General features: G+C 39.4%; 1 protein-coding gene across 1 annotated transcript; it reads right to left on the bottom strand.

Annotated features, from left to right (window-relative positions):
- Window positions 1-17204: 17204 nt before the first annotated feature.
- On the bottom strand, window positions 17205-19734 carry GSPT2 (G1 to S phase transition 2). The gene is made up of 2 exons (XM_045870729.2): window positions 19628-19734; window positions 17205-19521 (listed from the first exon to the last, which is right to left on the bottom strand). Exon 2 carries the CDS (start codon window positions 19508-19510, stop codon window positions 17627-17629), a length of 1884 nt encoding a protein of 627 aa, XP_045726685.1. The 5' UTR covers window positions 19511-19521; window positions 19628-19734; the 3' UTR covers window positions 17205-17626.
- Between the last annotated feature and the right edge of the window lie 394 nt (window positions 19735-20128).

Genomic DNA, 20128 nt, shown 5'->3' with positions numbered 1-20128 from the left:
ATGGTATGTGGCCCAATCTGTGTGAGTTTACACCCTTCCGTGCATATCCAATCCTTACCCTTGGCTGTGTTTTTGATCCTAGGAGCCCTGCCTCTCCTTCTCACTGGATTTGTTCATCTCTGACGCAGCAGCCTTTCCTACCAATGCCCTATTGTAAGAAAAACTGATTTTTTTTTAAGTATCATGCCCGATCCCGGGGTGGGACTCTGGATCTCTCCAGTGCAGTCATGGCTATCCCATTCCCCTTTGCCGGGTGATGGTGTTTCCCGCCTCCCCTACACCTAACGGTGGTGGCCACGTGACCCAGTTCTGCCCACAGAAGTGGATGGGCCACATGTAGGGGTCTTCTGTGGAAGATTCTGTTTCTTGATAAGAAGGACGAATGTGCAGTGGGATGTTAATCCAGCCATCAGAAAGAAGGAAATCCTGCCATTTGCGACAGGGAATTAGAGCTGGAATCTTCCGATCCGGTCTTCCTAGTTTGGCAAGAAAGTCTCAGAGGCAGTGTTGCATTATTCTCTCAGGAGGCACATACTGCACGGCTGCCCCTCTTTTTATAATGCCGGCATGGGGCGCCGGCGGCCCTTGAGGCTTAAAATTGAGATTTTTTAATTCTATCTACCCTTCTTTATGTATGAGATGGAATTCTTCTCTGATGAGCAACTTCCCCCATCCACTCTTCGGGAACCAGTGTTACAGTTCATATGCCAGACACGGGATAATCGTTTCATTATTGGCCTCTGCGCACCCAATTTCAAGATAATGAATTTGTTTCGTAGTATTTAATAATGGTGACTCTGAGGTCTTTGTCTCCTTAGAGTCGCTGTGGACTCAATATTTAATCACAGTTGATGTGTTTAGGTCCATCTCAGTTCTGATTCTTACTGACACTCGGTTTGTCCCTAAGTGACGCAGACTCAATCTCAATCTGCCGGCACAGGCGCGAGCTCTCAGCAGGGGCTTAGTAAATGGTGCTGAAAGTGTGTCAAAGAACTGAGTGAGGTGTATCGCTACCATCCTCGATTGTTTTGCCACAACATTATATTACTGGGCCTGCCCCTCCAACAAATGCTTGAAACTGACATCACCCCTTTGCCCTCTTTGGTGTTATTCAAGTAGTACTACAGTGGGAGCAGAAAATTGAACACTCACCCTCCTTCCTGGGATCTTTCTACATTCGTGGGGGCGCGGTGGGGGACAAGTGACCTCAACTCATGGGTCTGATTGTCTTTTGGCTTCCAAAATTCATTTCCCCCATGACCATTAATTCTCACTCACACTGTTTTCTCTCTGCTCATCTGTGCCATCATCTGCTATTTCTCTACTTCCCAGAAGCTTGCAGAGCCCAGATTTCCTCTTTCCCTCATACAGCTCCTCCTTATCACTGTCCCAGCACTCCTATGGAAGTAGTTTGTCAGCACATCAACAAGTGTCTTTATTCTGCTTCTTCATCTCAGTGGTTTTTCCGGTTATGGCTGTGCCTGTTGAAGGCCGAGTGTTTGACCTGGGTCACATCAAAGACCCTTTGGTGACCAGCCTCCGTGTCCTCAAACTTCAGTTTTCTGATTTCTGACATGGGGTAAGAGCTGGCTCTCCTGTACTGATGTGAAATGAGTTCCACAAGAGATTGTTAGAACGTCATAAATCATACAACGTCCAGATGTGTAAGCTTTCTGTGCCCACAATGACCTGTGTTGGATTAAATGTGGGGGAATTTGACAACACTTTGAACTTATCCCAGCACTCTTAGAGATGGCGGTAATATTTACACATGGATCACTGTATTATATGCAGGAGTTGGTTGGCTATTGTGTTAACATGTAGGGATCCCTTTTCCCCCTTTAACCCCCAGATTTAACTACTTTCTGGAAAGGCTACTCCAGCAATTGGCTATTAGGCAATTCAGTTCTAGCTGAGGATGTTTTACCTATTTTTTTGATAGCAGTTGTGGGTACTAATAGAAAATGAACAAGGCTGGGGGGCCTGGGTTTCTCAGACGGTTAAGCGTCTGCCTTCAGCTCAAGTCATGATCCCAGGGTCCTGGGATGGAGCCCCGCATTGGGCTCCCTGTTTAGCGCGGAGCCTTCTTCTCCCTCTCCCTTTGCTGCTTCCCCTGCTTGTACACTCTCTCTCTGTGTCAAAAATAAATAAAATCTTTAAAAAAAAATGAACAAGGCTGTGTTAAATGATCCTAGTTTTTAGAGTTTTTCATATTCCTTGTCATAATTGTGTGCAAATTTGACAGCAAGAGTATTATAATGTCAGCTTTGGTTTTGTAGTTCTATCCTTACTTAACATTGGAAACACTGGATGAGTAACTTCTGAGAGTGTGTTGGTGGAAATTATAGGTAATGCGGACTCCTTAGAATGGAAATACATTTTTTGTGTGTGTTTAACCTAAAATTTTGCCTTTTTCTACTCCCATACTTGGCTATCAGGCATTTCAGCTCTGACTGAAAGTGCTCTCCCATACCTTACTGTAATAGTGGTGGGCAGTAGTGTCTGAAAAAGGATGAAGCTGCTGAAATGCCTTATAATTCTTGCTTTTGTGGTTCTTTGTGGCCTCTCTGTATCCTCGCAACTAGCACCCCAGGGTGTAGCTATAGATGTGGATTCAAACAGGGCCTGACATGGAGAGAAAGCTTTTACTCAGACATTAGGCCCCCTCAATGCTGTTGCTATGGGAGATGATGCATCCTGATTGTGTTGTTGCCATGGTAACCATGCACTTGACCCAGTCTTGTTCAGACCTGACACACCAAAGGCAGATTTTCCTCAGCTGCCAGCACCATCTCCTTTGTCAGTTCAGAGTGAGAAAAATGGAGTCAACAGAATTATTTTCCCAATGATATTCACTACTGTAGAAGTAATTTGGTGCCTAATTGGACAGGATTGCTTCTGTAATTTTTAGTATTGTGAGCCGGTATGGGCACATATAGATCATTTGTACAATGTGAAATACTGGATAAAGCACACCAATTGCTTTCCAAAGTGTTGAAGGAGCACCCAGTTCATATATTATTCATGATTTTAATGAATTGAAATAAAGTTAACTAGTGCTTATTGAGCGTTTTCTATCTACCAAGCTCTACTCTTTATCCTCTAAAGGTAGCTTGATTAGCACCAGCTTAGTATTCAATGTATAATAAACCCAAAATAATATATGCATGAGATAATGGTGCATGAATCATAACAGATAGGAACAGAGAACAGACAACCTGATAGGTGAGAAATGGTTTTTCAAAGTAGTTTTAACTTACATTCCTGTTGCTATCAGTAGATTTGACATCTTTTCATATATTTAAGGGCCATTTGTATTTCTTTTTCTAAACTATTTGTTCTGCCTTTTGTCATTTTTGTAATGGATTATGGTCTTTTTTACTTGACTGTAAAAAGTACATTTATTTGGGGGCGCCTGGGTGGCTCAGTTGGTTAAGCGACTGCCTTCGGCTCAGGTCATGATCCTGGAGTCCCGGGATCGAGTCCCACATCGGGCTCCCTGCTCAGCGGGGAGTCTGCTTCTCCCTCTGACCTTCCTCCCTCTCATGCTCTCTGTCTCTCATTGTCTCTCTCACAAATAAATAAAATCTTAAAAAAAAAAGTACATTGATTTGGAATATTAGCTCTTTATCTTTTATATATTTGGGGGGAAATATTTTTTCCCAGTTGATTATTCAATTCCTATTTGCCTGTCTTTTTATTAGTGTCCCCTCATTGTTATTATTTTTCATTGTGTATTGTAGCTATTCTTTCATGTTAATTTTTTCTCCAGAGAAACTTTAGAAAAAACTCATCTTTCTCTAGGGAACAACTTGCTGGTATATTTATACTGAGAATGCATTAAATTTGGACACTAGTGATGTTGAGCTTTCCCATTCAAAAACAAAATATAATTTTTCTACTTTTTATGGCTTTCAGGAGTCTAAACTTTTCCTCATATAGCTTTTCCACATTTCTTGTCAAGTTTATTCCTAAGATTGTTATCTTATTTGTTGCTATTATAAATGAGATTTTTGTCTTCCATTATATCTTGTTTCTGGTTATTGTTTATATGTATAAAAAGTCATTGATTTTTGTATATTAATTTATATCCTTCTAAATTTACCAAATCTTTTATTATTTGTGTATTTTTATCACTACATTTTTTGACTTGTCCCAGTATGATATAATCTGGAGTTTCAATTCTTTTTGTAATTCATGTACCTATAATTTTTTTTAATTTTTGTTTTTAGTGTTTGTTTTGTAATTGTGGCTAGTAACTCCACTGCAAGTTTGAATAGTGAAAGCTGAAATATTTGAAAAAGTGTGGACAACTTCTCCTTGTTCTTGACCTTAGCAGGAAGGTCTCTTGTGTTTCCTATTATGAATTTTATTATTTATTTAGTATTGATACAAAATAGACACTTCCTTAGAAATATATGCTCCTATTACATATATATATACATATATATATATATGAAGTACCTCTAATTTCCTATTTTGTTGAGTTTTTTAAATTTTATTTTGTTTTGTTTTTATTTTTTTTTTGAATAAGTGTTGTATTGCATTGGATTCTTTTTCAAAATTTCTGGAGATTTTTATATGATTTTTCTCCTTAGGCCTATCATAAGGTGAAGTATATTAACATATTTCCTAACTATTGAATAACCCCTGATTGACTACAGTAAATCCCACTTGTTCATGGTATATTTTTTCTTTTTTAAAAATATTTTATTTATTTATTTGGGAGAGAAAGAGAGCACGCAAGCAGGATAGGAACAGAAGGCAAAGGAGAATAGCAGATTCCCCACTGAGCACAGAGCCCACCTGGGGCTGGATCAGACGACCCTGAGATCATGACCCTGAGATCATGACCTGAGCCATAATCAAGAGTCAGACGCCCAACCAACTGAGCCACCCAGGCGTCCCTTTGGTATATATTATTTTCTTAATGTGGTGTTAGATTCTGTCTACCGATATTAAATCTAGAAGATTTGCATCAATATTCATTATCAAAATTGTTCTATAACTTTACTATCTTTATCAGGTTTTGGTATCAATGTTATTCTCATTTCGTAAAAATAATTTGAATTTCTATTACTTTTCTATGTTTGGAATATATTGTGTACCATTAGGATTAATAACTTATGTAGCATTGATTAGTTGGTGATTAAGTTTTTAGTAAAATTCTGTGAAAATTTTAAGGCCTGGTACTTTTCTGTGAGGCAGTTCTTTAATATGTCTCCCTATTTCTTCTATGGAAATTGGTTTATTTAAGATCTCCATCTCAACTGGAGTTATTCTTGACGAATTATTTTTTCCTAGAAAATCATACTTATCATTTAGGTTTTCAATTCATTGTGCAAAGAATTATTTTGTTATTATTTAAAAATTTTTCTCTGTCTTAATGGTTATTTTCCTCTATTAATTTCTTATTTTGTGTATTTGTGTTTTCTACCTATTTATTTATTACATTAACTAGTGGTTGATTCCTTATTATTAATTTATTTTAAAAATTCAGTATTTTGATTTATTTAGTGCTACTATTTTTCTATTTCCTATATCTTTAGTGTTTTTTGTAATCTTTATCATTGGTTTCTTGTGTTTTCTTTTGGTTTACTTTGTTTTTTGCCTAACTTTAGGAGTTGAAAATTCAATTCATTAATTTTATTTTAAAATTTTATTGATACAAATATTAAATTTAAATTTAAATATTAAATTTCCTCTATAACCGTTTAAATATTTCCCACATATTATAATATGTAGGATTTCCATTACCATTTTTTTAATGCTGCAATTTTGGTTTGTATTTCCCCTTTCACTCAAGGCTTTTAATAGAGAGTTTTATGGGCCCAGCATGCTTCTGTTGTACAACTCTGTTGCCCTTAATAGAGTTTTTAAATTTTCTGATGGAAAGACTTTTTAAAAAATTACCTTCATTGTCTTATGATGAAAAAATGCTGGTTGTGTTATTTCTACTTTATTGAATTTGATGATACTTTCTTTGTGATCTGGCATATAGTAAAATTTTATGAATCTCCCTATATGCTTGAGAGGGTATTTTTCTATTGTCTAGTTGTAAAGTTTGATATATACCCAGAAGATCCACCATATTGATTATATGGAATGAGGTTCATTTTCTCCCAGCAGACTTTGTAGGCACCCTTAGAGGGATGGAAAAGGAAGAGTTTAGCACACAGGAATGAGAAGGGGTGCTTTGATCTGGGGACTGCTACATAGCCAGAGACATAAAATTCTCTTGGCGATCACAAGCATTCATTTAGTCAATAAATATTCAGAAATGCCCTCTATGACAAGTCATCTTTCACTTAATTCGGATTTCTGCTTAAAAGGCATAGGCGGGTCTAACCACAGCGAAAATCTCTGTCAGTCTCATTGTTACATTGCCTTAATTTTCTTCTTAATGCTTAGTACTCCTCTGCTCATATTCAGTTCTCATTTCATTTAATATCTCCCACCCCACTAAAATATAAACTCCACAGGGGCACAGACATTTACCTGTTTTGTTTTCTATTCTATCTACACCACCCGGTATATGGCTGGTCACATGGTACACCCTAAATAAATGTTTGCTGCATGATGTATGAATAATACACACTCCATGCCTTCAGAGAATGAAACATCTGATATAGGAGCAGGTACAATAATGTTTTTTCCAAAAGTAATCAAATATGATGTCACTATACTTCACTACCTCATTTAACATCCAACACATTTTTAATAAGCACCTGCTTTGTTCTTGTCCCTATGCTAACCACTGTGGATATAGAGATATATTCAGCACAGTTCCTGAATTAAGTATCAAATCTAGTAGGAACATTTCAATGATGAATTGTGCATTAGATGGTTATGCATTTAGTTCCAGTAACAATAACAACAAAAAAATCAAACCACAACAAGAATAAAAAACAACTAACAACAAATTAAGCTAGTGGTTCTCAACCTGTCCAGAACCTCAGAATCACCTGGGACATTTTCTAAAAAGACAAACTCCTTGCAAAATGGTAAAATTTTTATGGAGGAGAATTTAGCAATATTTAGCATATACCTGTTGTCCCATAAATCCCAATTCTCAAAATCAAAGAAACTTTGCGAAATATGAAATTATTGTTGATTATAGCAACATGTGTTATAACAAAAACTGGAATAATTAAATATCCATGAATAGAAGACTTGAAAAATAAGATAATTGAACATTATGCAGCTATATAAAAGAATGATGACTATTTCTAGATACTGATTTAGAAAACTCTCCAGGATATAATGATGAGTGAAAAAAAATCAAGATGGAGAAAGCAGTATGGTATAGTTATCACTTATAACACACAATGAGTATGAATACATGTGGAATTATAATCAAAAAACTAAAAAAAATGTACATATGGGACAGAAGGCACAGACTGGAAGGGACAGGAAGATAAGCTGGACTTTGCTAAAATATGTTCTTTAGTAGGTTTGACTTTGGCATTATGTAATTTTTTTTACATATTTATAACAACTAATTGAATAAGATAAAAGCAATGAAAAGCAAAATGAATCTAAAAGACTTTATCATGAACCAAGTTGGTGGCACTACAATATAGAAACTATTTTTTTAATTTTATTTTATTATGTTATGTTAATCACCATACATTACATCATTAGTTTTTGATGTGGTGGTCCATGATTCATTGTTTGCGTATAACACCCAGTGCTCCATTCACTATGTGCCCTCTTTAATACTCATCACCAGGCTAACCCCTCCCCCCTCCCCCCTCCCCTCTAGAACCCTCAGTTTGTTTCTCAGAGAAACTATTTTTAATGACTGTAAAATACAATCATTTGTCCTGTAAATTCCTAGTGGGATACAACCTGAGAATCAAAAGAGTCATGAAAATTTTAAACTGTTTTCAGAATCAGTTTTTTTATTGGTATTGTTGGTATGTTCTTTTTTTTTTTTTTTTTACATTGTTCATTGTGAACTGTGGGCTAACAATAATGAGTAATTTTGTTGGTGTCATTGGGAGTCAGGACTGTGTCTTCAGAGAAAGTATATATTGATGAAAGATCAATGACATAAAGTGTATACCCTGAAGCCATGAATTTGAATAAGAAGTATCGGTATAGGGGCGCCTGGGTGGCTCAGTTGGTTAAGCGACTGCCTTCGGCTCAGGTCATGATCCTGGAGTCCTGGGATCGAGTCCCACATCGGGCTCCCTGCTCGGCAGGGAGTCTGCTTCTCCCTCTGACCCTCCTCCCTCTCATGCTCTCTGTCTCTCATTCTCTCTCAAATAAATAAATAAAATCTTTAAAAAAAAAAAAGAAGTATCGGTATAAACTCGTGTTATATTTTACTTCAAAAATACATGTTTCTTAGCTCTGCCCTCTACAAAGCACTAGAAACTGTGATGAATCCGGTAACATGCAGCCATGCACCATAATTTTGCTCTCTACCAAGCATTTTCCACTCAAAAATACATCAAGATTACGTGATGAATTAGCTAATTTTAGGAAATGTATAAGGTGAGCTGAGAACAACTTGATGTACCAGAAGGGAGGAAGGACTACTGTGCTAATGTAAGAAGGATTCAAGAGCTAATCTGAAAAGCCTAGATGCCTAAAAATGCAATAGCTCGAGCATCTATAAAAACAGTAATTAAATAGATTTAAACACATTCAGTGAATTTAAATATTGCATTCATAGTGATTCTGAAAATATACTCTGTGATAACCTTTAAAAGTACTAGGGAATAAATTCATAATTTGAAACTGGTAAATAGAAGGAAAAAATCAAATAACAATCCTTCCATTTATCCACTGTGTTACCAAATAATTAATGTGAAGATTCTCTTTAGAGAAGTATGCTGGCTAATAAATGAGAAGGAGAAATAAAATATCTTCATTCTACAATCTGTAATGGAATATTAGATCTAGGTGATAATCATCAGTGTCTGCTAACATCATAAAAAAAGAGATAACCAGACATTATGTGTCTCCAGATGGGAATACACAGCACTACTTGTGAGGTATTCTTGCTAAAAGAAAAAAAAAAAAAAAAAGGAACAAGAAAAAAACAACTTGGAACTAATAAAGGCTCCATCTCTAACAACCAATTTATAGGTAAATCAGGAGACATATGGATATATGTTAAACAATGACAAAGGGAGGATGTCAGCAAAATCTATGAAACTCTAGAGAGTAAAGGACCCAAATTCTTCAGCAAATAAATTGCAAGAAAAACAAAAGAGAGAAAGGAAAGAAAGGAACAACCTATAGATTGAAAGTGACCTAATAGGCATATTAACAAATTATAATGCATGGAAGTAAACTGGATCCTGAGTTGAAATAAATACTTGCTTATTTTTAAATAAATATTTGAAATCTGATTTTCTTTTTTATTAAGTTTTTACATTTTAATTCCACTTTATTGTTAACATACAGTGTTAAATTAGTTTCAGGTGTACAATATAGTGATTCAACAATTCTATACAACACCTGGTGCTCACCAAGATAAATGTGCTCTTTAATCCCCATCTATTTCACCCATCCCCACCCCATAACCATCAGTTTGTTCTCTATAGTTAAGAATTTGTTTCTTGGTGTCTCTCTTTTTCCCCCTCTTTGTTCATTTGTTTTGTTTCTTAAATTTCACATGTGAGTGAAATCATATGGTATTTGCTGTTCTCTGTCTGACTTATGAAATCTGATTTTCAAATCAGAGACAGAGCCTTTATTAGATTCAGGTTAGATTTTTCTCCTTCTTCTTTTTGACAAGAATATCTCATAGGTAGTGCTGTGTGCTTCTATCTGGAGACACATAAATGTCTATTGATGGATGAATGGATAAAGATGTGGTATATATATACAAGGGAATATCACTCAGCCATAAAAAAAAAAATGAGATCTTGCCATTCGTGACAACATGGGTGGACCTAGAGAGTATAATGCTAAGTGAAATAAGTCAGACAGAGAAAGATGAATACCATATGACTTTACTTATATGTGGAATCTAAAAAACAAAACAAACAGGGACGCCTGGGTGGCTCAGTCGGTTAAGCGGCTGCCTTCGGCCCGGGTCATGATCCCAGGGTCCTGGGATCGAGTCCCACATCAGGCTCCTTGCTCAGCAGGGAGCCTGCTTCTCCCTCTCTCTCCTGCTTGTGCTCTCTCTGTCAAATAAATAAAATCTTAAAAAATAAAAAATAAAAAACAAAACAAACAAAAAACAAAAACAGAATCATAAATACAGAGAACAAACTAGTAGTTGCCAGAGGGGAGGGAGTTGAAGGATGAATGAAATATGTGAAGGGGACTAAGAGGTACAAACTTCCAGTTACAAAATAAGTAAGTCATGGAGATGAAAAGTACAGCATAGGGAATAGAGTCAATAATATTGTAATAACATTGTATGGTGACAGACAGTGGCTACACTTATTGTGGTAAGCACTGAGTAATGTATAGAATTGTTGAATCACCATGCTGTACACCTGAAACTAATATAACATTGTGTGCCAACTATACTTCAATTTAAAAAAGTTAAAAAAAAAAAGAGAAAAACTATGTATGAAACAATTGGAAAATGTTAAGCGAGGGATGGATATTTGAAGATATTTAGCAATTATAATTAATTTTTAAAATGCAATAATGTTATTGTGCTTATATTTTTAAAGGGCCTATATCTTTTAGAGATACATACTGAAATAATCTTTTACTAAGTGATATGATGTTTAGGATTAGCTTCAAAATAACCTGTGGGTAGAGGGAAGAATGTGGGAGTATAGATCCAAGAATTCTTAATTGTTGAAGCTGTGTGAGATTTACGTGGTTTCTTTTCTTTTCTTTCTTTCTTTTTTTTTTTTTTGCTACAGAAAAGTTTAATTAACAGTACATTGAAGTTTGCAGGAAGATTTTCTTTTTTTGTTTGTTTTTTTTTTCTTTTTTTTATTCTTATGTTAATCCCCATACATTACATCATTAGTTTTAGATAAAGTGTTCCATGATTCATTGTTTGTGCATAACACCCAGTGCTCCATGCAGAATGTGCCCTCCTCAATACCCACCACCAGGCTAACCCATCCTCCCACCCCCCTCCCCTCTAGAACCCTCAGTTTGTTTTTCAGAGTCCATCGTCTCTCATGGTTCGTCTACCCCTCCGATTTCCCCCGCTTCATTCTTCCCCTCCCGCTACCTTCTTCTTCTTCTTTTTTTTTTCTTAACATATATTGCATGTCCAATGGAACAAAGACAGTCTCTTCAACAAATGGTGTTGGGAAAATTGGATAACCACATGCAGAAGAATGAAACTGGACCATTTCCTTACACCACACACAAAAATAGACTCCAAATGGTTGAAAGACCTCAATGTGAGACAGGAGTCCATCCAAATCCTAAAGGAGAACACAGGCAGCAACTTCTTTGACCTCAGCCGAAGCAACTTCTTCCTAGAAACATCACCAAAGGCAAGGGAAGCAAGGGCAAAAATACGTGGTTTCTTTATATTATATCTTGTCATGTATCTCACACTATTTATAACAGAAAGCTTTTTTTTAATGTCCAAAGCCACAATGTAGACTAATTTTTTTTAAGATTTTATTTATTTATTTGATGGAGAGAGAGAGAGAGAGCGCACAAGCGGGGGGAGGGGCAGAAGGAGAGGGAGAAGCAGGCTCCCGGCTGAGCAGGAAGCCCTATGCTGGGCTCTATCCTAGGACACTGGGATCATGACCTGAGCCAAAGACAGATGCTTAACTAACTGACTAAGCCACCCAGGCGCCCCAATGTAGACTAATTAATCAGAATTTCTGGGTATGGTGCCAGGGCACTGGTATTTCTCAAAGCTATTTTCAATGAATTTACTATGCAGCTAATGTTTAGAGACAATAATATAAATAAACAGGGCCTTACCTTCGTCACCCCCCACTCAGAATAAGAAGTACAGAAGTACACTTGCATTGGTTCAGCAGCTCAAAGATGCCACAAGGATACCAAAGCCTCTAACCTCCTACTCAACCATTTTCAGTAGGTTGACTCTATGACCATATGCATGTCACGACATGGCTGCAACAGCTCCAGGTATCTCTATCACATTCCAAGTACCATCATCTTTGCTCACATCTATCCTTTTAATTAAGAAACAGCCTTTTCTGTGTAAATCCCCTGCACATTCCGCATATACTCTACTGGGCAGACCTGGGCCACATGGCCACATTTAGACGTAAGGGAGCCTGGAAAGAACCATCATCTAACAAAGGGGAATAGGATAGCCATGACTGGATTGGAAAAATTCTGAGTATCCCCCCTGGACTGGACATACTGCTTCTTTAAAAACAAAAAACAGTTTTTCTTACCACAGGGCATTGGTAGGAAAAGCTATTGGGTCAACAATCAACAAATCCAGTAAGAACCTGAGCTGGTTGGGTCAAAAACAGTCAAGGGTAAGGATTGAATATGCCCCGAGGGGAATAAACTCATAAGCATTGAGCCACATACCATTTCCAGGACTTTGGTAACTTCTACCTTGTTCAGGCCTCACAACAATCCCATAACAGAGGCAGCCAGCATTATATCCATGTTATGCATGAGGGACCAGAGACTCATAGAAGAGGGGTGAGGTGGCTTGTTTGGGGGTTCCTATTAGTGCCTCCACAGCACATTACTTTACCCCTCTGCCATGGGCCGTAGTTCCTTCTCTGGCTTACCAAGATCACTTTCTGAAACATAAACAGGGGAAGAAGAAGAGGTCCACTATTTCCGAGGCAGGAAGCAGACGTATTCTGATGCTGGCCACTTCTCTGATGATGGAGTCTTCTGGCAGAGGTGGAGGCACTACGGTGACCTAGAGCAGAATTCGCCCTTCATGGTAGCTGTTAGTGGCGGTCTGCACACCCAGCTCGTATGTGTTGTCTGGGATTCTACTGACTCAGTCAGGCACTGGTAGATAGTGTGGAGCCTGACACTTGTACCTGGGGGTCTTGGCAATGTCACCATCTGCAGAGTCGGCTTTCTTGCTGCCAATATTGCCAGCAGTTTTGACCTTTTTGTCTTACACAATGAATCTGACATGCATTCAACATATCCCCCCCCCCCGCAAAAAAAAAAAAAAAACCTACCTGCATGCCCAGTTCAGATTCTGCTATGAAATTTCTCAGGCCCCCAACTTCCCTCCAGGTCTTGAATACTGTGCCATCCATAGAGGCAAACAGTTCTTCTTGAAATACATTAAGTTGTGGTCACTGCAATGTTTTACTCACCACCAGGATCTTGTGAAGCCACCTCTCATCCATCCTGAATCACCGTCCTTTAAGGTTAGGGCCTCCTTAGATATATCTCCTGCCCTTCAAACCCTCTGTGTGCCCTTCTTTTTTTTTTTTTTTAAGATTTTATTTATTTATTTATTTATTTATTTATTTATTTATTTATTTATTTGTCAGGGAGAGAGAGAAAGAGAACACAAGCAGGGGGAACAGCAGGCAGAGGGAGAAGCAGGCTCCCAGCTGAGCAAGGAGCCTGATATGGGGCTCATGACCTGGGATCCTGACCTGAGCTAAAGGCAGGCCCTTAACCGACTGAGCCACCCAGGTGTTCCCTGTGTGCCCTTCTTAAATATGTGAAATGCATAGTTGCAGCTCATCTACTATTTCAGACCACAGTTCTTTTTGGCTTAGCACGCACTGAGGAACACGGATGGGGATAGAGCATTCTGTCATTAGCACCACTCAGAGATAAGCCTTTAGATGTTTAAAAAATGTATTAATACATTTTATTTAACCTATTCACATATACCCTACCAAACTGGCAAAAGAGGCTAAAGCAGTTTAGAAAGCTAAATAATATATGTTACATGAACATCAGTTAAAGCAAGGTGCCAAAAGAAAGACAAAGGTAGAAATCAAACACTAACCTTTAATCCAAGGACTGTCAGTTAAACCTGCAGAAGCCATTTGGGGTCTGTCTTAGTCACTTGCCATGTGACAATGTATTCTGTGAATTTATTGGTGTGGCAAAAGGTCACTGGCAGAGCTAGTAAAAGCACTCTCTGGAGGAGATAATTCTAGTCTCTGTTAGAGACTTTAGGAAGCCTTTTACTAAGTGTACCAAATGTGACAGAAGAGTTTTAAGTGGATACATATTGGATACATAGTGTATCAAGTGAGAGATACACTGACTCGATTGCATACAGCAGCCTGACTATGGACAAGTCTTTTTGTTTGTTTTTGCCCTCTCATGCTAAAATTGGGGGACAATATTCTCTGCTTAGACTTTTGAAGTTCAGCAATCAAAGAGAACCTTCATTAGATGGCTGAGAAACGTCTTCAAATTTTCTGTGTAGGTAAATTCTGGTTGCTTAATAGGAATCTGTAGAAAATAAGGGGCTTTGCTGAACTTTTTATTGATGGCTGATTCTTAGAGCTTGAACCTTTTGCCCACTAACTTATAAAAGAAATCATACAATATTTTTAAGGGTAAGTAAAGCGGATATTGTAACTGAAAACTAGAACAAATGGAAATATACCAACAGTCTCAACAGAAAATATCAAAAGAACCCCTTTAAACATAAACATAAAATCTGGATCAATGTGAACATGTTCAAGTGCTCAGGTCTTGGCAGAACTTCCATGGTCGTTGGAGAGTTTCTTTTTTAATGGTCATGAAATGGTAACTAATCATCTCCCTACTGAAAAACAGTCCATTTTAACTAAAATGAGTTGAATATTTGAACTGCAAAATGTTTATAAGTAAACTTTATAAAAGCAGGTTCTTGCATTGCAGTAAAACAGAATCAAGAAATTGTGAAAGGAGTGTCTATTTTGAAAAAGGATTTATCTTTTGAAGACAGGAACAGTAACCGTAGTATTAAAAGCACTGGCAGTTTGTTCTGGGTACCAGAGAAAGATGCTCAAAGTGAGTGATGTGGGAGGTCTGCTAGCTTCTACCCAGTCCAAACCTTCCCTTTTCCTTTTTGGGTCTCTGCTGCAAAACAGAATAAGTTGGCCCCTTTCCCTGAATTTCAGATTTGTCCCATAATGACCAGAGAAATAAAGGCAGAGGTTTGGGAGAAAAACTGCCAAGAGCCAATGGGTAGACATTTATTGAGAAAGCCTTAAGCAGGAAGTTCATAATGTTTTTACAGCATGCAGCCTGACTTGGGGAGATTCTACATTATATTGGTTGCCAGATGAAGCTCTGAAGACAGTTAAGTTAAACTGGCCTGAAATGGAGGCAACAGGGGACCTCTGAAAGGACACTGCTCAGTATGCCCTAGGGAGAACTAGTGTTGTGTTTGTGAACAGCCCCACGTTTGCAGTATCGGAGACCACCATCAGACATTAAGAACTAGAAAGGACGGTATTCAGGAAGTTAGAAATGTTATCATGAGTTTATGTCCAGTTTCCTAAAGAGCCAGTCTGGTGTCTCCAATCACCTGGACGATCTGTTTTTCACTGAAATGAAAAGAACTAGTTTCTGAAATCTATTTCCAGAGGTTTATGTCCTGGTCTCTGAAGTATGTATACATGTGCGCATGCACGCACACGCACACACACACACACACACACACACACGGTTCAGAGCTCCTGGTGGAGAATTTGCTATTCAACTGGCTATTGAGAAAGACATTTAGGAGCCAGTTTTTGAGGGGAAATTATCCAAATTGGATGGAGAAAAAGTTCTGTCCTGCTTGTGGCTTTGGCCTATTAGTGAAAGATATCTGCAATAATCCTATTGGTAAACTACTAAAATTCTGAAAAAATGAGGTTGATGCAACACCAGAAATATATTTTTTTAAGTGGCTGCAGGGCAAAACTTCTGGCAGATACTGAATTGGTCTGTTTTGTACAAAATTCAGAGCACAGAGGCAAGAGAAGGAATCTAAAATAAAGATGAAACTCTTGCCACTGACATTTTATTAAAGGACTGGGTCCAAGACAATATGAGGTGTATCCATGTAGATTAGGTTAGCTGACATAGGACAAAAGAAAAATCCTTGTTTCCCATGTGGGTGCCCCTGAAGATCTATGATGGATGAGTCACAGAACCATGCTACTGATGCTCTGAAAAGACCTGTGGCTATCTCTGACAGGTTAGAAATCCTGGAGGAACATGGGTACACAAACCAAGGGACCATGGCGTACCTTGCCTAAGCATGGGCCCAGGTTGTTCTGCAGCCAGTCTCCACCCCTTTCCAACCATCCCATGAGTGTGAAGAACAGGCCCTGCCCACCATTGGGCAGATGTTCACATTGGGTCACTACCACTTACCAAGACTGAAAGCTCTTGCAGCTGTAGATAGTTATGCAGGTTATAAAGCTGCCGTCCCAGCAATCAAAGCAGCCACCTCAGGATGGAGAGTTGGATGTTTTCCTTAATACACTGTTCAGAGACAAGTCTAGTGACTCTGACTCAAAAGTGGGCTGTGATCTGATTGTAAAAATGACCTTCTACCTTTCCTACCAACTCCAAGCACGGAAGAATACAAAAGTGGAATAGGCTAATTTCCCAGCTCAGGGCCCACACTAACCCTTACTTTTCAGGAAATGACTTACAGCCCTATTGCAAGCATGTATCTTCTCAACATTCATGTCCCCTATCGTGTTGTATCCCGCATCACAAGTCTCATGGTGAACAAAGCAAAGGGGTATATTCAGATGATGGAGTATGGATAAGAGTTTAGTCAACATATGGTCTGAATCCCCAGGTATTCTTGTAATATGGCAATGCTTTCTTCTCCAAATCACAAGTGGGGAGACAGAAGAGCTCCTTTATTGATTCGAATTGGACAGAGAAAACAAAATTCACTGGGAAGAGCCCTCAAATAGATTTTTTTTCCGAATGGAAAATCTTCTTTTAATACAAACCTGTGCATTGTTTGTAAATGCCTCTTTCAAAACAGTGAGTGTAGGACAGTATTTAAAAGCCCAAGTAGGGGTGCCTGGGTGGCTCAGTCGTTAAGCGTCTGCCTTCGGCTCAGGTCATGATCCCAGGATCCTGGGATCGAGCCCCGCATCGGGCTCCCTGCTCGGCGGGAAGCCTGCTTCTCCCTCTCCCACTCCCTCTGCTTGTGTTCCCTCTCTCGCTGTGTCTCTCTGTCAAAAAAATAAATCTTTAAAAAAAATAAAATAAAAGCCCAAGTAATATGATGTGTTCAATGACTTGAGAAAGTAAAAAAGCTAATTGAATACTATTATGTACAAATTTTTAAAAATATTCAAAAGCATTTCAGATACCAATAAGAGTTTCAAATGGAATATTTTATTGACATGTTAGTTGTCTTTTTAACATGTACACACACTGACACACTCTGATCTGCGTGGAACAAGGGTTGTCTAAATATCCTAAGAGAAAATGAAAAATTAAAAAATATATTAATTTTTCATTGTTATAGACAATTACACCCACATCACTTACAAAGCTATTACTGGTTCTGTCCAAGGGAGCAAAATGGCAGAGGAGGAGGAAAGTTGTGGGTCAATTCAACAGTGATATAACTGAGATCTCAACATGAGAAAGCTGACAAAACATGGATTTTTGCTGTGAATTTTCTCTTTGCAAAATATGAAGAAAAGTCTGTCAATGGGCAGTAAATAAGAGAAAGTGGTGAACTTTTGTAGTCAATTCTCACAGTATTGTGCAGGGGCATCAAGAAAACTGCTTAGTCCTTCTCTGGGACCAGTTTGAGAACTTTTCCAATTGCAATGGTCTTACCCTCATCTCTTAAAGTAAAACGACCCATCTGAGGAAAATCTTTGAATGTTTCAAGGCAGATAGTCCCTGCTGTCCTTAAACGGGCAATGCACACTTGATCTTGTTTCACGAAGCGGGGCCGTGTCTTACTTTTCTCTCCTGACTTTTTGTCTACCAAGGAGATTAAGGCTGTTATCTCAACTTCCTCAATACAAGTATGAATGTGCAGCACCGCATTATAGCCTGGGCAGATGATGGACTTGTGCTCAATAATCACTATCTGAACATCAAAGGTGCGTCCAGAATGGCACAGATTATTGGGGTCACAAAGTATGAATCCTGGAAGAATCTCTTCTTCTTCAATTCCCTTCAGTCTGATTTTAAGGTTTTCACCTGGGGCTACATAATCAGTTTCAGCATCATCAGAAAGAATTCCAAGAACTTCCACATTGTGCTTGTTTGGCATCATCACAAGCTGCTGGCCCTTAAAAATGGATCCTGATTCCAGCTTTCCCAGGACTACAGTGCCCATATCCTTGTACTTATCCACAATTGGCAGTCTAATTGGTCCATCAATTGATCTGTTGAAGTTTGGCATATTATCCAAATATGGAATAAATGGTAATCCAGTGTACCAAGGGCAAAAATCTGATTGCTCTTTAATATTTGCCCCCGTCAGCCCTGAGCAGGGCATAAAGTGAATGTCCTTTTTGGGACTAAAGCCGACTTTTTTCAAAAAGGGCACCAGTTTTTCTTTACATTCTTCATATCTCTCGCTGCTCCAATTAACTGTGGGATCATCCATCTTATTAATAAGCACTACTAAATGTTTTACCCCTGCTGTTTTTGCCAACATTGCATGTTCTCTTGTCTGTCCACCCTTCTCAAATCCAGTTTCAAATTCTCCTTTCCTGGCAGAGATTACCAGTACAGCCAGATCAGCTTGAGAAGCACCACCAATCATATTTGGGACAAAACTCTTGTGTCCAGGAGCATCTAAAATGGTGAAATGTTTCTTTTCTGTTTCAAAATAGGCACGACCCACTTCTACTGTTTTACCCTTGTCTCGTTCTTCCTGATTTGTATCTAAGGCCCAGGACAAATACCAAGTTTCTCTGTTTTTTTCCTTAGCTTCTCTCTCATATTTCTCAAGTGTCCTTTTGTCAACCATTCCTGTCAAAAACATGATTTGTCCTCCAATGGTTGACTTTCCAGCATCTACATGCCCAATGAATACCACATTTACGTGTTCTTTTTTAGGAGCACCTGAGGGCACGAACACAGATTTAGCTTTTCTCATTTCCTCTTTCTCCATCATTTCCTGGCCACTTTCTTCTGGGGGCCCTGAATCTCCCAAGGAACTACCCCCTGGCTCAGCTTCACTTACTTCTTTATTGTGCTCCCATGACTCTTCTAGGATCATCTCCACCTCTCCATTTTCTACAACAGGTTCTGAAAGTTCCATGGTAACGGCTGAATTGGAACCTTCATGCAACACTAACTGTTCCTCTTTGGAATGTTCCACAGGTGCCCCCCGTCCCAGCCTTTTACCTTGAGGGTCGCCCGCGCCGGGGCAGGTTTCATCGATGCTGGTGATGTCGGCCGGGGGTGTCTGCGGCTGGGCCGAGCCCCGCAGAAAGGACGGCACGAACTCCGCGGCGTGTACGTTAGGCACGAAGGGTTTGGCATTGACGTTGAGCTGACGGCTGAAGGCCGAACTGAGATGCTCCCGCTGGGCCTCGGCAAGCGCCGAGGAGGCTCGGTCTCCGCTCGGGGCCGAACCCGGGGCTTCCATGTCCACCTGGTCCCAGCAGTCGGGCGCCGAGTCGCTGCTGCTGCTGCCCGGATCCATGGTCTGAGGACCTGATGGGTGGCGGGGAGGGAGCGGGGTTAACACGCCAGAAAGAGCGGGCTACGCCGCCAAGGGGTAAGGCTGCAAGAGCGAAGTGCCGGGGGGAGCGACACGAACCTTAGCGGCAGCGCGGCGGCAGCTACGTCCCAACACTGCATTCGCAACTGCGGCGGCAGCAGCAGCAGATATGGCGGCTCAACCCTCTCCTCTTGTGTGTGAGCGGATCTCCTCCCCCAAACCCCAACCACTTCCGACTCCTCCACCGCCGACCCAACGCGGGGCGTGGACTGACCCCTCGCTGCCATCCGTACGCTCGCCTCCTTGGTTCTCAGCCATGGGCTAAGTCCAAAAGTAGAATTTGCAAAACGAAATTGTCCATTCATTTCTGTTCACACGGTCTGGGAGAGCAATTGGACGGTGTAATGATTAACCCTAGACTGGCACACGTGGCTTACAATTCTACTCAGAGATCCAAGTAAAAACGAGAATGGCTATTGAACAAATGGAGGCAGGAGATGGGTTAACTACCCCGAAACCCAGCAACCAAAGGAAGACATTAGCGACTAGAGAGGCACTCATGAAATAGATGAAGATGTACCTGAACCTAGGAAATGCCAC

Source organism: Mirounga angustirostris, unplaced genomic scaffold, assembly GCF_029215605.1.
Source record: "Mirounga angustirostris isolate CCGP_5_RB_7025 unplaced genomic scaffold, mMirAng1.0.hap1 SCAF_33, whole genome shotgun sequence".
NCBI lineage: Eukaryota > Metazoa > Chordata > Mammalia > Carnivora > Phocidae > Mirounga > Mirounga angustirostris.
The sequence above is the reverse complement of the archived record's forward strand: the minus strand, read 5'-3'. Positions and strand labels throughout refer to the sequence as shown.